The 23,684-nt window shown below is 45.1% G+C and overlaps 1 protein-coding gene across 8 annotated transcripts in view; it reads left to right on the top strand.

Moving 5' to 3' along the window:
- Positions 1–364: 364 nt before the first annotated feature.
- Positions 365–23,684, top strand: part of LOC307100968 (putative ATP-dependent DNA helicase DDX11-like protein 8) — a 43,349-nt gene continuing 20,029 nt past the window's right edge. Inside the window, exons 1-7 of one of the 8 annotated variants that reach the window (XM_079773659.1) lie at positions 365–535; positions 10,783–10,966; positions 11,246–11,393; positions 19,902–20,150; positions 20,938–21,024; positions 21,340–21,497; positions 23,385–23,430. In XM_079773659.1, coding sequence (XP_079629785.1) covers positions 11,250–11,393; positions 19,902–20,150; positions 20,938–21,024; positions 21,340–21,497; positions 23,385–23,430 — 684 coding nt within the window. In that variant the 5' untranslated portion in view covers positions 365–535; positions 10,783–10,966; positions 11,246–11,249. Of the gene's footprint in view, positions 536–10,768; positions 10,967–11,065; positions 11,394–19,901; positions 20,151–20,187; positions 20,481–20,937; positions 21,025–21,339; positions 21,498–23,384; positions 23,431–23,684 lie in introns of those variants that run through there. The other 7 variants (XM_079773653.1, XM_079773652.1, XM_079773656.1 and 4 more) reach the window with 7 other exon arrangements.

The following is a 23,684-nucleotide window of genomic DNA, read 5'->3' on the forward strand; positions in this document are numbered from 1 at the left end:
GGAGGATCAGAATACTGGTTTCTCAATTCTCTGCTACAGCCCTTTTGCCCGCGGTGTTTAGTAAAGATCGGCCAATTTCTTCAAGTCAATCAACTGTGGAGATTAGTACATCTGCGCTAATAGGCAGGGGATCAAACATCCTGCACCGGGCAGGACGGCAAGGGAGGTCGCAAGTTGGCATTAAGCCCAAAGGCTGTGGTCAGAAACCAGGACCCCAGGGTCCAGCACCCGCAGCTTTCCCACCTCCAGAAAAGTCCCGCCCCGAGCCGGCCGCGCAGGCGCAGTAGTGCAGACAGAGGGACCACGCCCAAGTCCCCGAGTGAGCACGCGCAGTGGCGCGGGGCGTGGCAGCGCTGCACGCTCCTCTGGGGATGGAGTCGTAGCCACGCTTTTAAGGTCAGCGACCTTATCTCTGATACCGCAACCTTCTGGCCTGAAGCGAAGCTGTCTTGCCCGGGAAGAGAGTGATCACGGTGCCGCGTGGTAACAAAGCTTAGGACCAGGAGAAACGAAATGAGAAAGGACGTACTCCGGTGTAAGTGCTAACTGGTGGCTGTTTGGGAAGGGGTGGGGGCCGTCGGGAGCGGGAAAAACCTTCGCGAATAGGGGGGCGGAGCTGACGTATGATTGATAGGCGAGAAACTATGCAAGGGCGAATGGGAGGTGAGTGAGGGCGGGATCTGCATTTGAACCGGAGCGGTGCTTTGGAGTAATAATAACTAACACGCACCTGGGACTTCAATAACCAGTCTATGCTAACCACTTTTTATAAATTACCTTATTTAGTGGTCACTGAAATCTTATGGATATGCAGTTTTATCTATCTCTCCTTTACACGTGGGGAAACTGCGGGTTAGGGGTATTAACTTAGGCAGGAATACAGCTGGGGTCCCAAGTTTAGAAGCCTGACCTCAGAGCCCATACTGTTGATGGCTCTGCCCTACTGCCTGCCCTTCAGAAAAATCAAGGTGGAGTGGGATCCAGTCAAGAGGATTCGGTTGAATGGAATTGACCAGATTGTTGGAGGATGTGTTATGAAAAGTGGAAAAAAATACTATAGCAGGTTTTTCCTACAACATACACTATGTGAGAGCTCTGAGGATGGAGCTGGGAGGCCGGGCCATGTCCCCTGCTGTGGCAGCATTGCAGCCCCGCTGAGTGCTGTGACTGGATTAACAGTAGGTGCAGAAAACGTTTTCTTTTGGGGCTGTGTTGTCTCCCAGGTGTGTGAAGTTAAAGCATTTTAGGAACTTAAAATGGGGATAGTGCTTTTAAATTGTTCCTGTCTTCTCTGGCTGCCATAACAAAATGCCATACATTGGGTGGCTTAAACAACAGAGTGTTGTTTTTTGTTTGTTTGTTTTCTATTTTAATTCTCACCCGAGGATATTTTCCCCATTGACTTCTAGAGAGAGTGGAAAGGAAGTAGGAGAGGGTAGAGAGAGAAACATCGTGAGAGAGACACATAGATTGGTTGCCTCCCGCCCCTACCAGGGCTGGGGAACTTGCCACTGAGGTACCCTTGACCAGGACCCTTGGGTCTGCAAGCTGATGCTCTAACCACTTAGCAAACTGGCCAGGGCCAGAGTTCTTTTTTTTCCTTACAGTTCTAGAAGCTGGGAAGTCCAAGATCAAGGTCCCAGCCTATTCTGTTCCCTGTCCAGGACCCTTTTCCTCTCTTGCAGAAGGTCGGTCCCCTTCTTACTTGTCCTCACATGGCTGGTAAGGAGAGAGGTGTCTTACTCCTAGAAGGCCACCAATCTTAATAAGGATTAGACCCACTGTTATGCCTTAATTTAATCTTAATTACCCTTTTCATTTTATGCTAATTACCTCCTAAAAGCCCTCCCTCCAAATAAAATAGTCTCATGTTGGGGATTAGGGCTTTAACACGTGAATTTGAGGGAGGGTGGAACACAGTTCAGTCTGTAGCAATAGTTTATACCCAAGTAAATAACAAGTGATAATTGAAGACTGAAGAAAATGAACACTTTCAAACCTTATATGTACCTGAGGTTCTTTCACATAACCTCTTATTGCCTCATTTAATGAACATAAGGTTTGTGCCTTAGCACTGGTGGTAAATTCTAGGGAGAACTTGTGTGGGAGGTCATGGTTGTCCTTCAGGCAGCCAATCTGAAGAGGTCAGAAAAAGCTACACCAAGCATTCTTAAAGCGCGCTTAGTGTATCAACTATTGGTGGATTTATCTTAATCCTTCTTTAACTTCTGACTTAGCTTGTGCTGTTTCTGGAATAATGAGATCAATAATTACCATCCACGGGGAGTGAAATAATAATTACTTTTTTTTTTTTAATCCTCACCCGAGGATATTTTGAGAAAGTGGAAAAGAGAGGGAAAGACAGAGAAATACCGATGTCAGAGAAACACATCGATTGGTTGCCTCCTGCACATGCCCCAACCAGGGCCTGGGCGGGGGAGGAGCCTGCAACCGAGGCATGTGCCCTTGACCGGAATCGGACCTGGGACCCTTCTGTCCATAGGCCGACGCTCTATCCACTGAGCCAAACCGGCTAGGGCAGTAATTACTTTTTTTCTGTATTGTTTCCTGTTGTTAATTTAAAGTTTGGTAACCAAGTCTATTTTCACCTTACTTACCCTGGTGAGAGAAGAGTGAGGAAATACAAAGCCTACCTGCTTGAAGGTCTGGCAGATGTGCGTTCAAATCTTGGATTCAGGCAATTGCTATGAGACTGTGGGCAAGTAACTTAACCTTTCTTTAAAATATATATATATTTTTTAATTGATTTCAGAGAGGAAGGGAAAGGGAGAAAGAATCATTGATCGGCTGCCTCCTGCATGGCTCCTACTGGGGATGGAGCTTGCAACTCAGACATGTGCCCTGACCAGGAATTGAACCGTGACCTCCTAGTTCATAGGTCAGTACTCAACCACTGAGCCACACCAGCTGGGCAAATCACTTAACCTTTCTGAGTGTCAGTTTTTTCATCTATAAAATAGAGCTAGTAATAATACTGACCACATGGTTGTTGTGATGTTATATTAAAACAGTTTGAAACTACTAAAGAACTGGCCTTGGACTAGATATTTAAGTTATGGGACATCCTCCACTCACACTTCTTTTTTTTTTTTTTAATTTCTTTATTGATTAAGGTGTAACATATTTGTCCTCATCCCCCCATTCCCATCCCACACTCCTCCCCATGGATGCCCCCACCCCCCTGTTGTCCTTAACCATTGGTTAGGCTCATATGCATGCACACAAGTCCTTTGGTTGATCTCTCCCCCCTACCCCCACCCTCCCCTACCCTCCCTCTGAGGCCCGACAGTCCGGCTGATGCCTCCTTGTTTCTGGTTCTGTTCTTGTTCATCAGTCTATGTTGTTCATCATTTCCCCTAGATGAGCGAGATCATGTGTTACTAGAAATATACTTATAAGAACCAAATGTGAGACGAGCAATAATAGTTATGCTGACAGGCAAATGAATCAGTCTGTAGTAAGTTTCTTTCTGGACCAACAGATCTTTTGAGACCCAATTTCAATGTCCACCAGTTCCTTATGTGTACATGTCAGCACTGACTTTTCAGTTCTGGATGGTGGACAAATGGTGGTAATGCAGGTCCGACTCCCTCTGGTTTGGTCTCGCCTGGACCCAGGGGCGCGGCCTCACCCAGACCCGGGATCCAGCCTCACCCGGACCCAGGGGCGCGCGGCCTCACCCAGACCCGGGATCCAGCCTCACCCGAACCCAGGGGCGCTCACACTTCTGAAGAACACAAACCTCCACCTACAGCCCCCATGTCAAGATGGCTATTTATTTATTCATCAAATTTTTATTGAATGCCTGCTAGTTGTCAAAGCACCTGGCATTCTGAGTGCTAAGGGCAGGGAAGAACAAGACAGACAAAGTTCTTTCTTTTATACAGCTTATACTGTAGTGGGGAGGACTAAATAAATTGAGTTGAGTGCTAAGAGCTATGAAGAAATTAAGTGCAGGGTAATGACATCAAAGAGTGACTTAAAGTAGAGCGGCCTGCGTGTGTGCATGCACATGTATTTGGAAGGAGGGTATTTGACCAAATAAAGGGAGAGACTTCTCTAGGAGCCGAGCTGTGGTTGAGGACTCATCATTCCCTCTAGGAGGGACAGAAAGTGCAAAGCTCATTAGATCCGGCTGGATCCTTTAGATGTCTGTAGGCAGACCAGTGATCTGTTTTAAAAGGGCGGGAGCCAGACAGAAGGCTCTGATTCTTTTTTTATTTTTTTTTTATTAAGGTATTATATGTGTACATATCTTACCATTGCCCTCCCCACACCCCCCTCCCATATATGCCCCCACCCCCCAGAGTTTTGCATCCATTGGTTATGCTTATATGCATGCATACAAGTCCTTTGATTGATCTCTTATCTCCCCCACCTCTCCCTAACCTTCCCCTTGTAATTTGACAGTCTGTTTGATGCTTTACTGTCTCTGTATCTATCTTTTTGTTCAAGATTATAATGTTCTTTATTATCCATAAATGAGTGAGATCATGTGGTATTTTTCTTTCATTGACTGACTTATTTCACTTAACATAATGTTCTCCAATTCCTCCCAGGTTGCTGCAAATGATGAGAATTCCTTCTTTTTTATGGCAGCATAGTATTCCATTGTGTAGACGTACCACAGTTTTCTGATCCAGTCATCTGCTGACGGGCACCTAGGCTGTTTCCAAATCTTAGCTATGGTGAATTGTGCTGCTATGAACATAGGGGTGCATATATCCTTTCTAATTGGTGTTTCTAGTTTCTTCGGATATATTCCCAGGAGTGGGATTACTGGGTCAAATGGGAGTTCCATTTTCAGTTTTTTGAGGAAACTCCATACTGTTCTCCACAGTGGCTGCACCAGTCTGCAATCCCACCAGCAGTGCACGAGGGTTCCTTTTTCTCCGCATCCTCGCCAACACTTGTCGTTTGTTGATTTGTTGATGATAGCCATTCTGACAGGTGTGAGATGGTACCGCATTGTTGTTTTGATTTGCATCTCTCGGATAATTAGTGACGTTGAGCATGTTTTCATGTGTCTCTTGGCCTTCCTTCTGTCTTCTTTTGAAAAGATTCTATTTAGGTCTGTTGCCCATTTTTTTATTGGATCATTTATCTTCCTTTTATTAAGTTGTATAAGCTGCCTGTAGATGTTGGAGATTAAACCTTTATCAGTGATGCCATTTGCAAATATGTTCTCCCATGCAGTGGGCCTTCTTGTTGTTTTGTTGATGGTTTCTTTTGCTGTGAAAAAGCTTTTTATTTTGATGTAGTCCCATTTGTTAATTTTCTCTTTAGCTTCCATTGCCCTAGGGGCAGTGTCAGTGAAGAATTTCTTTTGGCATATGTCTGACATTTTGCTGCCTGTGGATTGCTCTAGTATTTTTATGGTTTCCCGTCTTATGTTTAAGTCCTGTATCCATTTTGAGTTTATTTTTGTGTATGGCGTAAGTTGGTGATCAAGCTTCATTTTTTTGCATGTATCTGTCCAATTTTCCCAACACCATTTATTGAAGAGACTGTCTTTATTCCATTGTATGTTCATGCCTCCTTTGTCAAATATTAATTGAGCATAGTGGTTTGGGTCAATATCTGGATTCTCTATTCTGTTCCATTGATCTATATGTCTGTTCTTGTGCCAGTACCAGGCTGTTTTGAGAACAGTGGCTTTGTAATACAGCTTGAAATCTGGTATTGAGATCCCTCCTACTTTATTCTTCTTTCTCAGGATTGCTGTGGCTATTCGGGGTCTTTTTTTATTCCAGATGAATTTTAGGAGAGTTCTTTCAAGGTCTGTGAAATATGCCGTTGGTATTTTAATGGGGAGTGCATTGAATCTATAGATTGCTTTGGGTAGTATGGACATTTTAATGATGTTGATTCTACCAATCCATGAACATGGTATGTTCTTCCATCTGTTTACGTCTTCCTCTATCTCTTTTTTCAGTGTCCTGTAGTTTTCCGTGTATAGGTCTTTTACCTCCTTAGTTAAGTTTATTCCTAGGTATCTTAATTTTTTTGGTGCGATGGTAAATGGGATTGCCTTTTTAGTCTCTCTGTCTGTAAGTTCACTATTGGTGTATAGAAAGGCCATAGATTTCTTGGCGTTAATTTTGTATCCTGCTACATTGCCGAATTCATTTATTAAGTCTATTAGTTTTTTGACGGAGTCTTTCGGATTTTTTATGTACAATATCATGTCGTCTGCAAATAAAGACAGCTTTACTTGTTCTTTTCCAATTTGGATGCCTTTTATTTCTTCTTCTTGTCTAATTGCAATGGCTAATACTTCCAGTACTATGTCAAACAGGAGTGGTGAGAGTGGGCATCCCTGTCTTGTTCCTGTTCTTAGGGGAAATGTTTTTAGTTTTTGTCCATTGAGTATGATGTTTGCTGTGGGTTTATCATATATAGCTTTTATTATGTTGAGGTATGAGCCATCTATTCCCACCTTGTTGAGAGTTTTTATCAAGAAAGGGTGTTGGATTTTGTCAAATGCTTTTTCTGCATCAATTGATATGACTATGTGATTTTTATCTTTCAATTTGTTTATGTGATGTATCACGTTTATTGATTTGCGGATATTGTACCATCCTTGCATTCCTGGGATAAATCCTACTTGGTCATGGTGTATGATCTTTCTGATGTACTGCTGGAGCCGATTTGCTAGAATTTTGTTGAGGATTTTGGCATCTATGTTCATGAGGGATATTGGTCTGTAATTCTCTTTCATTGTGTTGTCTTTATCTGGTTTTGGTATTAGGGTGATGCTGGCTTCATAGAAGGAGCTTGGAAGTGTTCCTTCCACTTGAATTTTTTGGAATAGTCTGAGGAGGATAGGTTTTAGTTCTTCCTTGAATGTTTGGTAAAACTCTCCTGTGAAGCCATCAGGCCCCGGGCTTTTGTTTGTCGGAAGCTTTTTGATGACTGCTTCAATTTCGTCCATAGTTATTGGCCTATTGAGCTGTTTAGATTCTTCTTGATTGATTTTTGGAAGGTTATATTTTTCTAGGAATATGTCCATTTCCTCCAGGTTGTCCAGTTTGTTGGAATAGAGTTGTTCGTAGTATTTTGTAACAATCCTTTGTATCTCAGCGGGGTCTGTTGTTATTTCACCTCTTTCATTTCTGATTTTGTTTATTTGGGTCCTCTCTCTTTGCTTCTTGGTGAGCCTGGCTAGAGGTCCATCAATCTTGTTTATCCTTTCAAAGAACCAGTTCTTGGTTTTGTTGATCTTATGTATTGTTTCTTTGGTCTCTATGTCATTTATCTCCGCTCTGATCTTTGTTATTTCCTTCCTTCTGGTTACACTGGGCTTTTCTTGCTGCTCTTTTTCTAGCTCTTTGAGTTGTAGGGTTAAGTAATTTATTACCATTGTTTCTTGTTTTTTGCAATAGGCCTGTAGAGCTATGAACTTCCCTCTCAAGACTGCTTTCGCTGTGTCCCATAGATTTTGGATTGTTGTGTTTTCATTGTCATTTGTTGCCATGATGTTTTTTATTTCTTCCTTGATCTCTCTGGTGACCCAGTCCTTGTTTAATAGCATGCTGTTTAGTCTCCATGTGTTTGATTTCTTTGGATTGTATTTATTGTAGTTGATTTCCAGTTTTATGCCACTGTGATCTGAGAAGATGCTTGATATAATTTCTATCTTCTTGAATTTGAAGAGACTTTGCCTGTGACCCAGCATATGGTCTATCTTTGAAAATGACCCATGTGCACTTGAGAAGAATGTATATTCTGTGGCTTTGGGGTGAAATGTTCTGAAGATGTCAATTAATTCCATCTGGTCTAGTGAGTCATTTAGGATTGCTGTTTCTTTGCTGATTTTTTGTTTAGAGGATTTGTCCAGTGGTGATAGTGGGGTATTAAAGTCTCCTACTATGATTGTGTTGCTATTAATCTCTCCCTTGATATCCTCCAGGAGTTTTTTTATGTATTTGGGTGCTCCTATATTGGGAGCGTATATGTTTACCAGAATTATTTCTTCTTGTTGGATTTCTCCCTTTAGTATTATGAAGTGGCCTTCCTTATCTCTTGTTATGGCATTTACTTTGAGGTCTATTTTGTCAGATATAAGTATTGCTACCCCAGCTTTTTTTTCATTTCCATTTGCCTGAAAGATATTTTTCCATCCCTTCACTTTCAATCTGTGTGAGTCTCTTGTTCTGAGGTGGGTCTCTTGTAGACAGCATATATATGGGTCGTGTTTTTTTATCCATTCAGCTACTCGATGTCTTTTGATTGGAGCATTTAGACCGTTTACATTTAAAGTTATTACTGAAAGGTATTTGTTTGCAGTCATATCTATTTTTGTGTCTGTATTCCTTCTTACCTGTTTATTTCTTCTTTTTACAGTATTCCCTTTAGCAATTCTTGCATTGCTGGTTTGGTGGTGATAAACTCCCTGAGGCTTTTTTTGTCTGCAAAGCTCCTGATTTCCCCTTCAATTTTGATTGATAGTCTTGCTGGATATAGTATTCTTGGATTCAGTCCTTTGCTTTGCAACACTTTGTATACCTCCTTCCATTCACTTCTAGCTTGTTGTGTTTCTGATGAGTAATCATTTGACAATCTGATGGGTGTTCCTTTGTAGGTAACTCTCTGTCTCTCTCTTGCCGCCTTTAGGATTCTCTCTTTATCATTTATATTTGCCATTGAAATTATGACATGTCTTGGCGTGGGTCTTTTGGGGTTGATCCTGCTTGGGACTCTCTTTACTTGCGTAACTTTTATCTTTCCCATATCCGGGAAGTTTTCTGTCATTATTTCTTCAAATAGATTTTCTAATCCCTGCTGCTCTTCTTGTCCTTCTGGCAGCCCTATTATACGCATGTTACTTCGTTTCATGTTGTCCCGAAGTTCCCTTAGGCTTTCCTCCTGCTTTTTAATTTTTTTCTCCAATTGCTGTTCAGCTTGAGCTTGTTTCTGTACCTGATCTTCTAACTCACTAATTCGGTCCTCTGCTTCTTGTAGTCTACTGTTGAAACTTTCCATGGTGTTTTTGATTGTAGCTATATCACTTTTCATTTCTTCCTGATTCTTGCATAAGTTGTTGATTTTCTCATCCATCCGATGTATAAATTCCATGACCATTACTCTGAATTCCTTTTCGGTCATGTTGCAAGCTTCATTTTCACTAATTTCCTTTCTTGGCGACTCCACATTTTCTTTCCTCTGTGAGTTATTTCGTTTCCCCATTCTGGCTATTACCAGAAAGCTTAAGCTTCTGTTTGCGTGGACCTGGGCCGTGTGCTGTGGGGACTTCGCTCCACCCTAGTTTCACTGAAGTGCTCTGACACTAGGACGTGTGGCTGTCTTTGGTTGGTGGGAACCAGACTTGCCCAGGATCAGTGTCCCCAGTGTTCTGTGTGGTCTCGTGTGCACATTTAGAATCAGGGGCCCTGTCTGCACCACACTGTTGGTATGTGCCGAGAATGAGATCCTTAGCATGTGCCAGGAGTCAGAGTTTCCCTGTGTCTGCACCAAGACTCGAGTGTCAAAGACTCTGTTGCCTTGTGCGGTTTCTCGTTGAGAATCAGGGTCCCTGTGTGTGCACGCACCAACAATTGGGGTCGCTGGCTCTTAGTGTGAATGCGCTGTGAGTCAGGGATCCCAGGCAGCTGTGTCCGGCGTGCCAAATTCCCTGAAGTGGAGCTGCGTCCTGTGTGTGCTCTCTCTGCTGAGCCAAACCGGCTAGAGCGCACTTTCTTAAAAACCTGAAGGTGAGCCGGCTCAGTGCACTCTCCCAAAGTCCCAGAAGGGGGGCGGAGTCCGTCCTGCGCGCCAAATTCCCCAAAGGGAAGCCCCTCTGTGCAGGCTCTTAAGAATCTCCGAAGGGGGAGCTGTGACCCGCGAGCCAAATTCCCCCAAATTCCCCGAAGGGGAGCCCTCTGTGCGCACTGACAGATTTCCCCGACGGGGAGCTGCTTCTGTCCCGTGCGCGAGCGCGCGCCAAATTCCCTAAGAGGGAGCGCGTCCCTGCGCAAAGCTCGGCAGCTTGGGCCGGGGGCGGGTCTATCAGTTACTATGGCGCTGTCTGTGCGCGCTGTGCGCGCTCCTGTGAGCAGCTAGGGCGAAGGGCGCGTCTATCAGTTACTATGGCGCTTTCCGCGTGCTGTGGGCGCTCAGCAGCTTGGGGGAGGGACAGGTCTATCAGTTACTATGGCGCTATCAGCGCCTGCGAGGAGGGGGATAGGCTCTTTGACTCACGGAAATCTGCCGGGAAGTCTGGATTCTTGTTGTTTGTTTGTCTGAAGCTGTGATAGCAGTTCTCTGTCCCCGGTGGCTGCAGGGTCCTGGTTTGTGTCAGAAGCCAGGATCTGAGTCTCAGGCAGCTCTGTTTCTCAAGATGGCGTGGTCTCTGCGTCCGCACCAGCCGCCGAGAAGTGTCCGCTTTGTGCGCGGGGCTCCGCCGTCTGGGGCTGCCCTGTTCGGGAGCCCCTTGGAAGACCTGCAGAATCTAACTGACCCTATCTCATACACACACACACACCACACACATCTACACTCTCCTCTATGGGTTCCTCACTCACACTCTCTCTCTCCCTACCTTCCTGCCGGTCGCCATCTTTTTCTCCTCCTCTGATTCTTAAGGCCAAAACATTTTTTGGAGGCAGCTCTGTTTTGTGCTAGAAATGGAAGGTAGGATGAACTAAGAAGCAAACTAAAGATGTCTATAAAATAAGGATATGTACATTAACCTGTGCCAGGTAAGAAAAACTGTAATTGTACTTGTAATTCTCTGCCTGTGTGTCAGGATTTTACTTACAGGTCTCCCAACAGGATAAAGCAGCATTTGTCATGCAAATACCACCCAGTGCAGAAGTGAGGGAAGACTGCTGCAGAAGTGAATACAGGCAACATCTTTGATCCCAGGGCACAGGTCTTTGAGAGGACATCTCCAAGCCTTTCGTAGAGGCATTAGAAGGCTATCCAAGCAGCAAAAGTACCTCAGGTGAAAAGCAGGGAGTTTCTGTATAAGGGTTTTCGTATTCTGCATTCTTCTAGAGCCCTTTGTGATAAATGTCACTGGGTGGATTTCAGGATTTAGTATGGCTTCATGGGTATATGCACATGATGAAGAGAACATGATCTCTCTCTGCTTGCCAAATAATGTACAGCCTAAGGAGAAAATCCATAATTAGTATTGAGACTGATCTTAGGAACTGTTCTAGATTTCAAGCCGGTTCTTCCTGGCTCATCAGAGAACTACCAGATATTTTTCTCCCCTTAGGATCATGGCTGATAAAAACCAGGAGATCGGTGGCATCCATTTCCCTTTTCCCTTCACACCCTATTCCATCCAGAAAGACTTCATGGCAGTGCTATACCAGGTGTTGGAGGATAGCAAGATTGGGATATTTGAGAGTCCAACTGGCACTGTAAGTATGAACAGTTGGCCCAAGAGGGCTCTTGGGAGACCCTGACTACACCTAGTCAGAGGTTTATTTGCCTCTGCAGAGATTTTCATGGTTTGGAGTTGGGCAAAGTAGTTCTCTCAGTTTATCTTTCTGAATAATGCTCACTTCCCTCTATTAAATTGTTAAACACAACCCCAGGTTCTAAAGACAATTAGGCTACAGGCAAAGGAGAATTTGAATGGCAGTGGAAGCATAGAACTGAAACTTTTAAGACTTCTCTGGGCACACAACTGCTTTGATATTGAGCAACATAGAAATTACTTCAGCTTATTCACAGATTTAACATGTTGATGTAGTCTCCAGGCACTTGGTTACTGAGTGCTGGAGGGATCCAATCAAGGGCCCCTAAGTTTTTTCTTCCTGGCCTGGAATGAGTGATTTATTAGACATTGTCTGTTGAGGTTGCTAAGGCTGTGGTAATTAGTTCCTACTTCTCTCTTACACTTCACTTATTTTTTATAGCAAGTACTATGTGATAGTGAAATGTATGTGTTGCTGTGAAGGTCCCTCAACTAGGCTGTGACCTCCTGGAGGATAAGGACCTTGTGGTCTCACCTTTGTGTCCCTATCATCTAGCAGAACTTGGCCCATTTGGCCCATAGGAGGCTCCTAGTAGGTGTGTGGAATGAATGAATAAAAGGAAGTAACTCATTCTTTTTCTCTCACTTGCTGATGGAAGCATGTCACTCTCTCCTGAGATGACATGACCTCCTGGGACAGGAAAAGGGCAGACAGGGGTACTATATTGTTTCATTTTGTTCTTTCATGTACACTGAGTGGCCAGGTTATTATGATCTCTGAATGCATAATAATCTGTCCACTCAGTGTATATCCTATAGAATAAAAGGCTAATATATATATATATATATATATATATATATATATATATATATATGCTGAGTGGCCAGATTATTATGCGTTCGAAGATCATAATCTGGCCACTCAGTGTATATGTAGTGAGTGGGAGAGAATAAATCTTGCAATTAATAAAATGTGGGTCATAAATATAATGTGCAGAGGTATTTTTTTCAGTAGTATTCTACTATCACTTTTACCCTCCATTTAACCCAGTGCAATATGACTTCTTCCCCTACCAAACCACTGAAATATTTTTAGGGTCAGTAGTGACTTCCTGTTTAGTAGATCTGGATATCTGAAGCCCTTATTTTGACCATACTGTAACGTTTGACGTTATAGAACATATCCTCCTCTTTTGTTTAAAGCAATATAAAAATTTTAATCAAAGAATAACGCATGTTATTTTAAAAGTCAAATTTATTGCCCTGCCAGGGTGAGCTCAGTTGGTTGAGCATTGACCCATGTACCAGGAGGTTACTGGTTCGATTTCCGGTCAGGGTACATGCCTTGGATGTGGGTTGATCCTCAGTAGGGGCATGCAAAAGATAGCTGATCAATGTTTCTCATCAATATTTCTATCTCTCTCTCCTCCATTCCTCTCTCTGAAATAAATGAACACCTTTTTTAAAAAAAGTCAAATCTGGTGCAATGGGCCGGTGCTTTTATATATTTTGTCTATTTCTTAAGAAATGTACTTTTCTTATATAGCACATTTTGAAATTATAACCTATGTGCTCTTGTTTCTTGATTTGTGGATTTTAGTGATTGGTACCTTCCTCTTGTGATGGATAAGATGTAGCTTTCTTACCATCTTTTTCCCTTCCTCTCCTGATGTAATTAGCTGTTTTTAGTCTCTGCTAAGGCAGTATACTATAATTGTTTTTTCATTGAGTAATTTTATTTTTCTAGAGTTAATAATTGCCTTTTAAAAGTTTATTTAGTGTTCAATATGCTTATGCGAACTCCTCACACATCATCCAGTAGTCTCTCAATATGATACAGATTTTCACACTGTCCAAAAGTACAGTTGGCCCTTACCTGTGGGTTCTGCACCCATGGGTTCAACCAACTCCAGGTAAAAAATATTGGGGGGGGGAAAGCTACCTTGTTGCTGACATGTTCTATGTAGTTAGACCTACGACAGTTGCTGAACATGTACAGACTTTTTTCTTATTATTACTCCCTAAACAATATAGTATAGCAATTATTTATGTAAAATTTACATGATATTAAGTATTATAAGTAATGTATACATGATTTAAAGTGTATGGGATTATGTGCATAGGTTACATGCAAATACTAAGTCATCTATCTATCCTAAATAATAAAAGGCTAATATGCAAATTGTCCCCTCCACCAAGAGTTGACAGGGAGTTGACCAGGGGGCGGATCGACTGGCCAACTGTATATGGCCCCTCCCCCCAGGCGAGCCAGGCCCAGTCGGCCCTGATGGGGCAGGCCGACTGGACCCCGCCCATGCACAAATTCGTGCACCAGGCCTCTGGTGTATATATAAAAGCCTAAGCGACTGGAATGCCAGAACAACCAGAATGACTGGTCGCTATGACACACACTGACCACCAGGGGGCAGATGCTCAACGCAGGAGCTGCCCCCTGGTGGTCAGTGCGCTCCCATAGTCAACCTCCCGCGGACGGCCAACCTCACCAGACCCCTCCCAGTGGCTGGCCAACCTCCCATAGTCCCTCCCCACAGCCGGCATGCCCTGGCCGGCAGGAAGGAAGGCCCTGGCCGGCCACCAGCAGGAAGGAAGGCCCCGGCCGGCCACCAGCAGGAAGGAAGGCCCTGGCCGGCAGCTGGCAGCTGGCAGGAAGGAAGGCCCTGGCAGCCGGAAGGCCCCGATCGGCCCTGGTCGCCTAGGGACCCCACCCGTGCATGAATTTTGTGCACCGGGCCTCTAAGTTTTATATAAGGGACATGAGCATCTACAGATTTTTGTATCCTTGGGGGTCTTGGAACTAATCGCCCATGAATACTGAGGGACAGCTATAGAGCATTCCCATGAAACCTTTCATAAGCCAAAATGACAGTAAAGTGGAGAATATCTTCCAGTTCCCAAAAGTTTGCTTTATGCAAGTTTGTGTTATACCACTGTGCTTTTACAAAAGAGCTAAGTTTGCCTAATGCGAACTTTTGGAAAGTGGGGGATACCTGTGTTCCCTGTGTAAAGTTATCATCTTAGTCTGCTAGAGTTGCTACAACAAAATGCTATAGACTGGGTGGTTTAAATGACAGAAATTTATTTTCCCGCAGTACTGGAGACGAATGTCCAAGAGTAAGGTTGCAGCAGGCTTTAGTTTCTGGTGAGGATCCTCTTCCTGGTTTTCAGACGGCCATCTTCTTTCTGTGTCCTCACATGGCAGAAAGAGAGAGGGGTCCGGCGGCGGGGGTCGGGGGGGAGAGAGACAGACAGAGAGACACAGAAAGAGAGAGATTTGGTGTCTCTTCCCCTTTTATAAGGACACCACCAGATCTATCAGAAGATCAGGGATACCTTTATGACCTCATTTTACCTTAATCACCTCCTTAAAGACTGTTTTTCCAATATGGTCATGAGCAGGTTAGGGCTTGAACATATGAATTTTGGGGGGGATAAGTTCAGTCCATAGCAATAATCAATTCCATTTTACCTTGAAGACTTCCTTGAAGTCCTTCACCCATTTGTTCTAATCTGAATTAGTTGTTCCTTAGATCTACTTCACAGCAATTGCTGGAGGATTTCCCTTTGCTCCTTTTTAAAAAAAAAAAAAAATCACCTTTTTTTAGGATAATCGCTATATAGTAATATGTATCCCTTTTAAGTCTACAATTCCAATGAATTTTGATAGATGTGAACACCCATATCATCACCACGATCAAGATGCAAGACATATCCATCACCCCAGAAAGTTCCCTGTACCTTCTGGAAGTGGCTCCCTGCTGCTGCCCCTCCATTCTCAACACACCAGCCTCAGCCATTGATCTGCTTTCTGTAGATTAGCTTTATCTTTCCACTATTCCATAAAAGTGGAATCAGATAGTATGTACTCTTGTATCTGGTTTCTCTTATTCACTCAGCATATTTTTGAGATTCATCCATGTAATGTTTATTTTTCCTTATTTTTTTTTCGGTAATGGATTCTCTGTTTCTTAGACACATATCTTCTTAATTTATTTCCTTGTTTTGGTAGAGAGTCTTCCTGAAAAGGGCTGTGTAGGTAAGTGTTTAAGACTTTGCTGGCCTGAAAATGTATTCTACTTGGTTGGTATTAATAGTTTGGCTGGATATATAAGTCTAGTTTCAAAATAATTCTCCCTCACAGTTGCGCCCTCTGTTCACTAGTTTCCATTGTTGCTGTTGAGAATTCCAGTGGTAGTCTGCACCTCAGTCCTCTGTGACCTGATTCCACCTCACCCTCCAAAGTTTTTAGGATCTTCTCTTTACCCTTTGTGTCTGAAATTGCATGCTGACGGACCTACTGTGCGTATGTTTAATTTCTTGTACTGGTTACTTGAGCACTTTCCATCTGGGTCATCTACCTCTCATTCTGAGACATTTTCTTGTATTTGATAATAATCTTGTTGGTACTCCCATTCACTGGGTTTGGGCCCCCTGGTTAATCCTATAATTATGTTTTCTTCTAATTGCTCATCTCTTTGAGCACCATGGTTTGTTTGTTTTTGTTTTTGCCTAAAATTCTACTTCTTTAAGATTTCTTTAACTTCATTGTCCAGTCTTTCTATTCAGATTTATTTTGGCTGTCATCTCTTAAATATTCAAGAACTTGTTCTTATTCCGTAATTAAAAATAAAAAAAGCATCCTGTTCTTGTTTCATGGAAATAATATCGTTCTGAAGATATCAATTATAGTAGTAGTTGGAAGTTTTCCCCCCCTGCATTGCCCCTCTTCCCCCAATTTGGGGTATTATGTTTTGAGGCTTTCCTCAAATGCCTGGCGATCCTTGGCTGTGTTCTGTTGGTGTTCAAGCAGATGCCACTGCAAGGCTGAGTGACAGACCTGTGATGGAGGCTGTGGCCATAGGTCCAGCCACTGTTTGGGGCTTCCATTTGTCAGTATTTGTAGAATTTTCCCTAGGGCCATCTAGTTTTTCCAGAGAAGTCTCTCCTTTGAACTCTTGCCTAGTGGGTCCAAGCCTGACAGCCAGTATTTTTGAGGGACTGGAGACGTGACTTTAGGTACACAGTCTCTCAGTGCCCTGCTTTCAGCCCTCTTCCCCACGCTTCACTCCACCTGCTGTCTCCAGGGCCTCCGGGCTCAGCTTTACCAGAGAATAAAGTGTCTGCTGTGAGGAGTGGGGACTGCAACTTGGGGTCTAATTATCCTTAAAAGAATTTCAGTTAATCCCTTTGTTTTCATTGTTATTCCGTGGCCCTGCTAGTTTCCGGGCGTTTCTGAGGGGGGATCTGAGGAGACTTCTGTAGACACCTGGGCTCCGTGTCCTTTACTCTGCTAGGTCGGTTCCATTTCTCTGCTTTCTCTCCTAAAACTTGTTACTATCCCTTCTTCCACTTTCTTGTTTTTGTGGGTGTAAGCCTCTTTTATGCATTTGGTATAATTTTAATGAGTTTCAGAAAAGATGCAGAAGAGCTAGAAGAGCATGTGTACATTCCACCTTGTTTAACCTGAAGGCCCAACTCCTCCCTCTCAGGTCTTTCCGTCTTCAGCTCCTTGTCCATTCCAGGCATCCTCTCCTGCTGCTCAGCCCTTCATGTTGGTGCTCTCGGTTCTGTGGCCTCATCTGTGTACTTCAGTTGCCTTCAAGAAGAAGCCACTGTCTTCCACGTCCCACCCCTAATAGAGCTCCCTCCTGTCCTTGTGCCCCACTGCCTGCAGGGGTGCCATGCCGTTACAGGCTGTGCCTCACCTTCCAGTCCTCTGCCTCAGATGCCCATTCCTCCCCCCCCCCCCCTCCCGATGATGCCTATTTTCCTTTAAGCGTCATCTTTTTAAGCCTTTCATGAGACCACCACATTGAATTGACCTCTTGCCTTTGTGCCCACTGTGCCTTGTATAGCATTGCAGTTCTGGAGTCCGTGTCCTGCAGGAATGCATAACCCTTCAAGTCATATGTTTAAGTTTGTGCCTGTGGGCACTTTCTAGAGAGCTCTGTGTTCCCACCATCAAGCCCAGTGGTTGCTACAGCTCCTGTGTAGGTGTTTAGAAAGAATGAATTTAGTTTTCTTTGCATAAACTTTTTAAACTGTGTTATTTTAACAAAATCCCCAGGAAATAACATTGTACAAAGCTAGGTATACTGTGGGTACTTTATTAAATTTATTTCATAACAGGTGAGCAGTTGATTATACATCTTTTTAACGTTTTCCAGCCTAAAATTTCTGTGGCCTTATTACGGAACATGGATCTGCAGGGCTTTGGTGGTCTTTTTTCCTTGGTGTTAAAGAGTTTGCCACCGTTGTTTCTGGAAGATAACTTTGCCCTCAGAAACTTCCTCAGCTCACTTTCAGGAGGAGGATGCTGGCTATCTAACTAGGCATCTGTGCCTGGACCATGTTACATGGGGGACGTCTCTCCTACTCCTCACTTGATGACAGCTGAAGCTGATGGCTCCCATTCCCAGGCAGCACAGAATGGCTGCCCCAGGCTTTCCTGGAGACTGCTGTCTGCAAGTCTTTGTCACTCAGTCTCTATCAAAAATGGACAGAAAGGAAACATAGGGGCTTTTCTAAACATATGTGAGCCATCCATTCTTCAGAAGTACCCATCAGTCACAGAGCCTTCTGAGAATTTGATGAAAGCGAATAGATCCTCATCCCAAGTTAATAGTATTTTATTATCCTATATAATAAAAGCCTAATATGCTAAGTGTCCAGTTGTCCATTCAATCAATCAAAGCATAATATGCTAATGATATGCTAAGGCCTCTCAACTGCTCACTATGATATGCACTGACCACCAGGGGGCAGACAGTTGACCAGTAGGTTAGCTTGCTGCTGGGATCCGGCCAATTGGGACTGAGCAAGACAGGCTGGACATACCCTGGAGCCCTCCCGCGGTCCCTCCCTGGCTGGCCAACCTCTCGAATCCCTCCCTGGCCCAATTGTGCACTGGTGGGGTCCCTCGGCCTGGCCTGCACCCTCTCGCACTTAGGGACTGTCGGAGAGCTGGTTTCAGCCCAATTCTGCAAGCCAGACTGAAGGACCCCAATGGTGCACAAATTCATGCACCAGGCCTCTAGTTACTTAATAATAGCAACTCCCCCACCCCCCAAAAAAAACAGGCCCTGGTTGCTCATTTATGTACCAGCTGTTCCCTCTAATCTTGGTGTAGGTATTAACTTTTATGTGTATTAACTTAATCAATGCTTGCAGCAACTCTGAGGAAGGTCCTACTATTACTGGTATTCCCATTTTGCATTTTTAGAAATAAGCCTAGAGAAGTTAGCCTAAGGCCACAGAGCTGATAGGTGGAGGAGCCAGTATTTGGCCCAGGCAACCTGGCAGTGAAGTCTGAAGCTCTAGCCACTATGCTCTGCTGTTTCTGCCCAACCTAGACACACATGCATTTCACCTGCAGTTCATTCAAGCCCAGATTAGGCTCAGAACCTCACTCTGGATACTCCGAGATCACCCCTGGGTTAAGCAGGCTTGGGGGAGTGATGGCCTGGACAGGAAGGTGGTGGCCCTCCTGAGATTCACCTGAAGTGACCTGCCCTTTGGATACCAGAAGCAGCAGCTTTGTGAAACTCATGGCAGCAGCCTTTCTGGAAGGACTGTTATAACAAATCCTGGCAACGTGGGTGGCTTAAACAACATAAATTTGTTCTCTCCCAGTTCTGGAGGCCAGAAGTGAGAAGGAACCAAGCCTCCCAACAGCTGGGTTTCAGGGTTGGTTCTTCCTGAGGGCCGTGGGAGAAAGGTCTGTTCAGGCCCCGCTCCTTGGTTTGTAGATGTCTCTTTTATTTCCCTGTCGATCACCTTCCTTTTCGGCCTGTGTGTCCAAATTTCCCCTTTTTATAAGGACAACAGTCAGATTGGATTAGGGCCCACCTCATCTTGACTAAATACACCTGCAATGACCCTGCCTCCAAATAAGGCCACATTCTGAGACATTGGGGGTTGGGACTTTGACATGGATTTGGGGGAGACAAGATTCAACCCCATAACACGGACCCACGGGGAGAATTCTGGTCTTTAAATCAAGAATTGTGTTCTTGAGAGCAGTTGGTTGCTTCAGCAAAGTTATAAACACCGGGACTATGGGGCTGGTCATGTTCTACCTGCACACCAGCTGCTTGAAAGGTGTTGCTCCTCCTCGGCACGTGGGTAGCATTTCATGCTCCACATGTTTTTGCTTTAATTGTTTTGGGGGCTATTTATCTACTTTCTCACTTCTAGTTATGTTGACTTACAGTAGTTATGTGTAACCTGATAAGCCACTTCAAATTCTTTCAGGAGCAGTGAGTTGTATAACTAAGCTAAGAGCTTCATTTTCTTGCTAATTTCCTTCTCTTCCCCAGGCTGGTCTAATATTTAAAGTCAGACTTTCTTTGACGCTTCAGTAAAATGGGAAAGGTCATTTGGGAAGCTTGGTTTGTTGTCCTCTATTTCTGAAGACATGTTTTTCCCGTAGGGAAAATCCTTAAGTCTTATTTGTGGGGCCCTTTCCTGGCTCCGTGACTTTGAACAGAAGAAACGTCAAGAGGAGGCACAGCTCCTTAAAACTGGAACTGCCCCCTCCGGTGATGGGAAGGACCAGCCCCCACTTATTTCATCCTCACATCAGGAGACCCCAGACACTCTGAGGCCCACTGGAGAACCTGACTGGGTTACTCAGTTTGTGCAGAAGAAAGAAGAAAGGGACCTGGTGGACCGGCTAAAGGTGAGATCCAGCGTAAAAGAAGTGGCTGTGATCTAGGAAACAGGACTTGGGTGATTATTTGGGATTGATTCTGAGATTTAGATAGTGTGCTTCGCCTTTGCAGTGCCTCTTAGCTCTCCTGCCAGCTTTGTTGAGTTAATGGTGCTGCACCCTTGCTATCTTTTTTTGTTGTTAACCCTCACCTGAGGATATTTTTTCCATTGCTTTTCAGTGAGAGTGGAAGGGAGGGTGGAGAGAGAAACATCAATGTGAGAGAGACTCTCACATGGATCAGTTGCCTCCCCACACATGCTGCCCCGACCGAGGGCGCAGAGTGAACCCATAACCCAGGTACGTGCTCTTGACTGGGAATCGAACCTGTGACAATTTGGTGCATGGGCCAGCACTCTAACCACTAAGAAACATTGACCAGGGCCTTGCTGTCTTTTTAAAGCTAATGTCAACAGGCCTTCTCTAGACAAGGGCTTGGCAGTTCCCATTCATTACCCACCTGGGAAAGAAACCTATCTCTGTTGCCATTGGCAACATGGTTTCATAGCTGCAAACTCAGTAAGGAATGCATTTGATTGTGAGAGTATGTGGCTCTGGGAGGGGGTATGCAGATTTCCTGCAGTGAGCAGCGAGGCCGGGACCTGGCGAGGCTCCGGGTCTGGTGATGAGTGCCGGCCAGGGGAGGAGAACCGCCCTGTGTGAAGAGGCACTAGGCTGAGCAGCCCCAGACTCTGTAAGAAAGGCTTGGTTTGGGGCTTCCTGCAGTAATCTCCTTTATGGCTTCTTTCCCCTTTAGACGGAGCAGATCAGGAGGAAGAAGCGAGAAGAACGCCTACAGCAGCTCCGTCACAATACACAGCTCAAGTATGCAGCCAAGCGTGAGGTGAGTGTCATCTCCTGGAGTGGCTGCTTGGGGCCTCGAGGTTGCTCCTTTGGGTGAGTAGCCAGGTCCTCAGGTTCCGTTCCCTGGCCCCCACTCTCTAAGTCCTAATGACCCAGTGGATGGGAGCTTGAGCCGAGGTAGTGTTACCTGGGATATTGATACCAGTAAAGCAGCAAGGCCCGAGTTAATGGGGTGTGTGTGTGTGTGTGTGTGTGTGTGTGTTTCCTTGGGGATGGCCACACTGAGGCTGACTCTGTCGAAGGTGGGGCATCAGTACTGAGGTTATCTTTCCCCTCCTGCACTGCTCCTGTACAGAGACAGGAAGAAGAAGAGACTGAGCGTCTCCTCCGTCTCAGCAGGGACATACTGGCGGCAGGAACAGAGGCCGAGCCGCTGGAGCAGCTAGCATCTGGGGAGGAGGAGCTGGTCCTCTCGGAGTACGAGAGTGATGAGGAGAAGGGAGCCCCTAACGGGTAAGATAGCACTTCTGCTCCACCCACCGCCCTGCTGAGCCCACATGGGAGGCAGCTCCTTCCTTGTGCCCAGAAAGAGGCAGGCTTCCTTGTCACTCTTTGGGCATCTGAAGGGATGGAATGCCAGCCACTGCCTCTTTTCTCTCAGCCAGGCTCCTCCTCAGGGTGCGTAAGTGATAATGGCAGTGATAGCCAGCCCCCTCTCTGCCGGGCACTGGCTGCACGTGTGTAAATGCCATTATTCTCACATCAGTATTTGTGTCTTCCCTTTACACCTGAGGAAGCTGTGGCCCAGCCGGGTGTGATGCCGTGGCCAAGGCCACAAGGCCAGGCAGCGGGGAGCTGAGACTTGAACCCGCCCACCCAGCTCTAGATCTCAGACTCTTAAGTACCAAGCTGCATTGAGTACAGGTGCTTATCCACACCACCGTCTTGGTTCCTGTGTCCTGTGATTTAAATCCAGGCCTTTCAGACAAAGCTGACTGAACAGTTCTTAATTGACAGGAAACTAACCCTGTAACTAACTCCTTTTCTAATAGCCCAAGGCAATGAGCATTTCTGCTTTTTAAGAAAACTGAATTGCTAGGTGAATAAAAACAAACAAAAAAAATCTATGGATGACCCCACCTTATACACAAGGTAGAGTATATCTGAAAAAGGATTTTGTGTTTTCTAAGAAGCTTAGACTAATAACGTTGACTAAACAACCAGCCAAGTAATGCAGGTTGACTGACAGTCCCCAGTGCTGATGGGCTCCTCATTCATTCCTAGAAAGGGCGGGCTTCGTTCATTCACACATCCAGCCTTGCACCGAGAGCCTGCTGGTGCAGGTGGCTACCGTGTCTGCTCCTCTGTAGCTCCATACAGCGGTCGTTAATCAGCTGCACAGAACCCAGGTTTTTCACGTCTTGGTTTATACAAAGATTCTATGAGACAGAGGAGCAAGAGTTAAAGAAATGGTGCTGGCTAAATGATACACAGCAGCCCTCCCCCGTTCCCCGATCCTGAGTTTGTGCACTATGTGGCATGTGATTTATTTATTTAGTTTTTTAATTTAAGTTTTTTGTAAATTCTGAGGGGAGAAGAGATTGATATGGTCATAAGTGAAAGCATCTTTTATTCTCTCACCCAGTCATTTGGAGCTTCACTCAGGAAATGTACATGGAGTTGCTGCTGTTTGCAGGCTATGGGGAGGGCGGGGGAGGGGACGATCCGTAGAAACAAGACACACCCAGATCCGCCTGTGGGCAGGATAGGGTGGTTGAGGAGACAGAAGAAAAAACGGTGTTTGAAAGAGATGAATATCACAGGGACCATGGCAGTGTGTCACAGGGCAGGCAACCCTGCCAGGGGAGATTGAGGAACGCTGCCCAGACCAGGTAATGTTTATGAGGAGATCTTGAAGTTGGCTAGGTAAAGGGAAGAAGTGAGGGAGAGAGCATTCCTGACACAGAGCACAGCATGCCCAGGCTCTGATAGAGTGATAGAGTCAAATTCTCTTGGTGAACTGAGAGAAATCTCATTTGCTGGAGGTTAGACAGTGAGAGGAGAGTAGTCTTAGATGACAGTCAAACATTGACCCTAGGGTTTTGTTACTACCATGTTCTTTCTCTCTCTGTCCTCTCCTGAGTGGCAGTGGGAGGATGGTTTTGGTGTTAGCCTGGGGCGTCTCTGACCGAGAGCACAAGCGAGCACGACGGCTTTGGTGGAACTTCATTACTGGGGTGTGTGCGTCTCCTTCTAGCTCAGAGCGCGATCCTCAGTTCATTTCTCAGTTGTTTAGGTCTAGGGCTGATCGCTGGCACGTGGTAAGATGCTCAGTAAGTGTGTGTCTAGTAGGCCTGCGTTTGCGAGAAGAATGTTTTTCTGTGTTTGTTTTTCTCTCAGATTAGATGAGGATGAGGATGACCTGGAGGAAGAACATGTAACTAAGGTAAGAGGCTGTGTCCTGTGCTTTGTGCTGTGATTGGCCTGGAGTCCAGGGAAAATGCGAGGGTCCCTCCTGTAGGTGAGGGGCCTCCAGCCCACTGACTGTCTCCCCAGACCCAGACCTTGGTCTCTAGGTGCTCACCTGGCAGGCTGGTCTGGGCACCTGGGAAGACATCTTGTGGGAGTGGTGTCTGGGCTCATGTGCCGCAGGCCATGGAAGAACAGCCATTCTGGGCCAAGGACCCTGGGTCTCTCTCT

The sequence above is a fragment of the Cnephaeus nilssonii genome (genome assembly GCF_951640355.1).
Source record: "Cnephaeus nilssonii genome assembly, chromosome: 6".
Classification (NCBI taxonomy): domain Eukaryota; kingdom Metazoa; phylum Chordata; class Mammalia; order Chiroptera; family Vespertilionidae; genus Cnephaeus; species Cnephaeus nilssonii.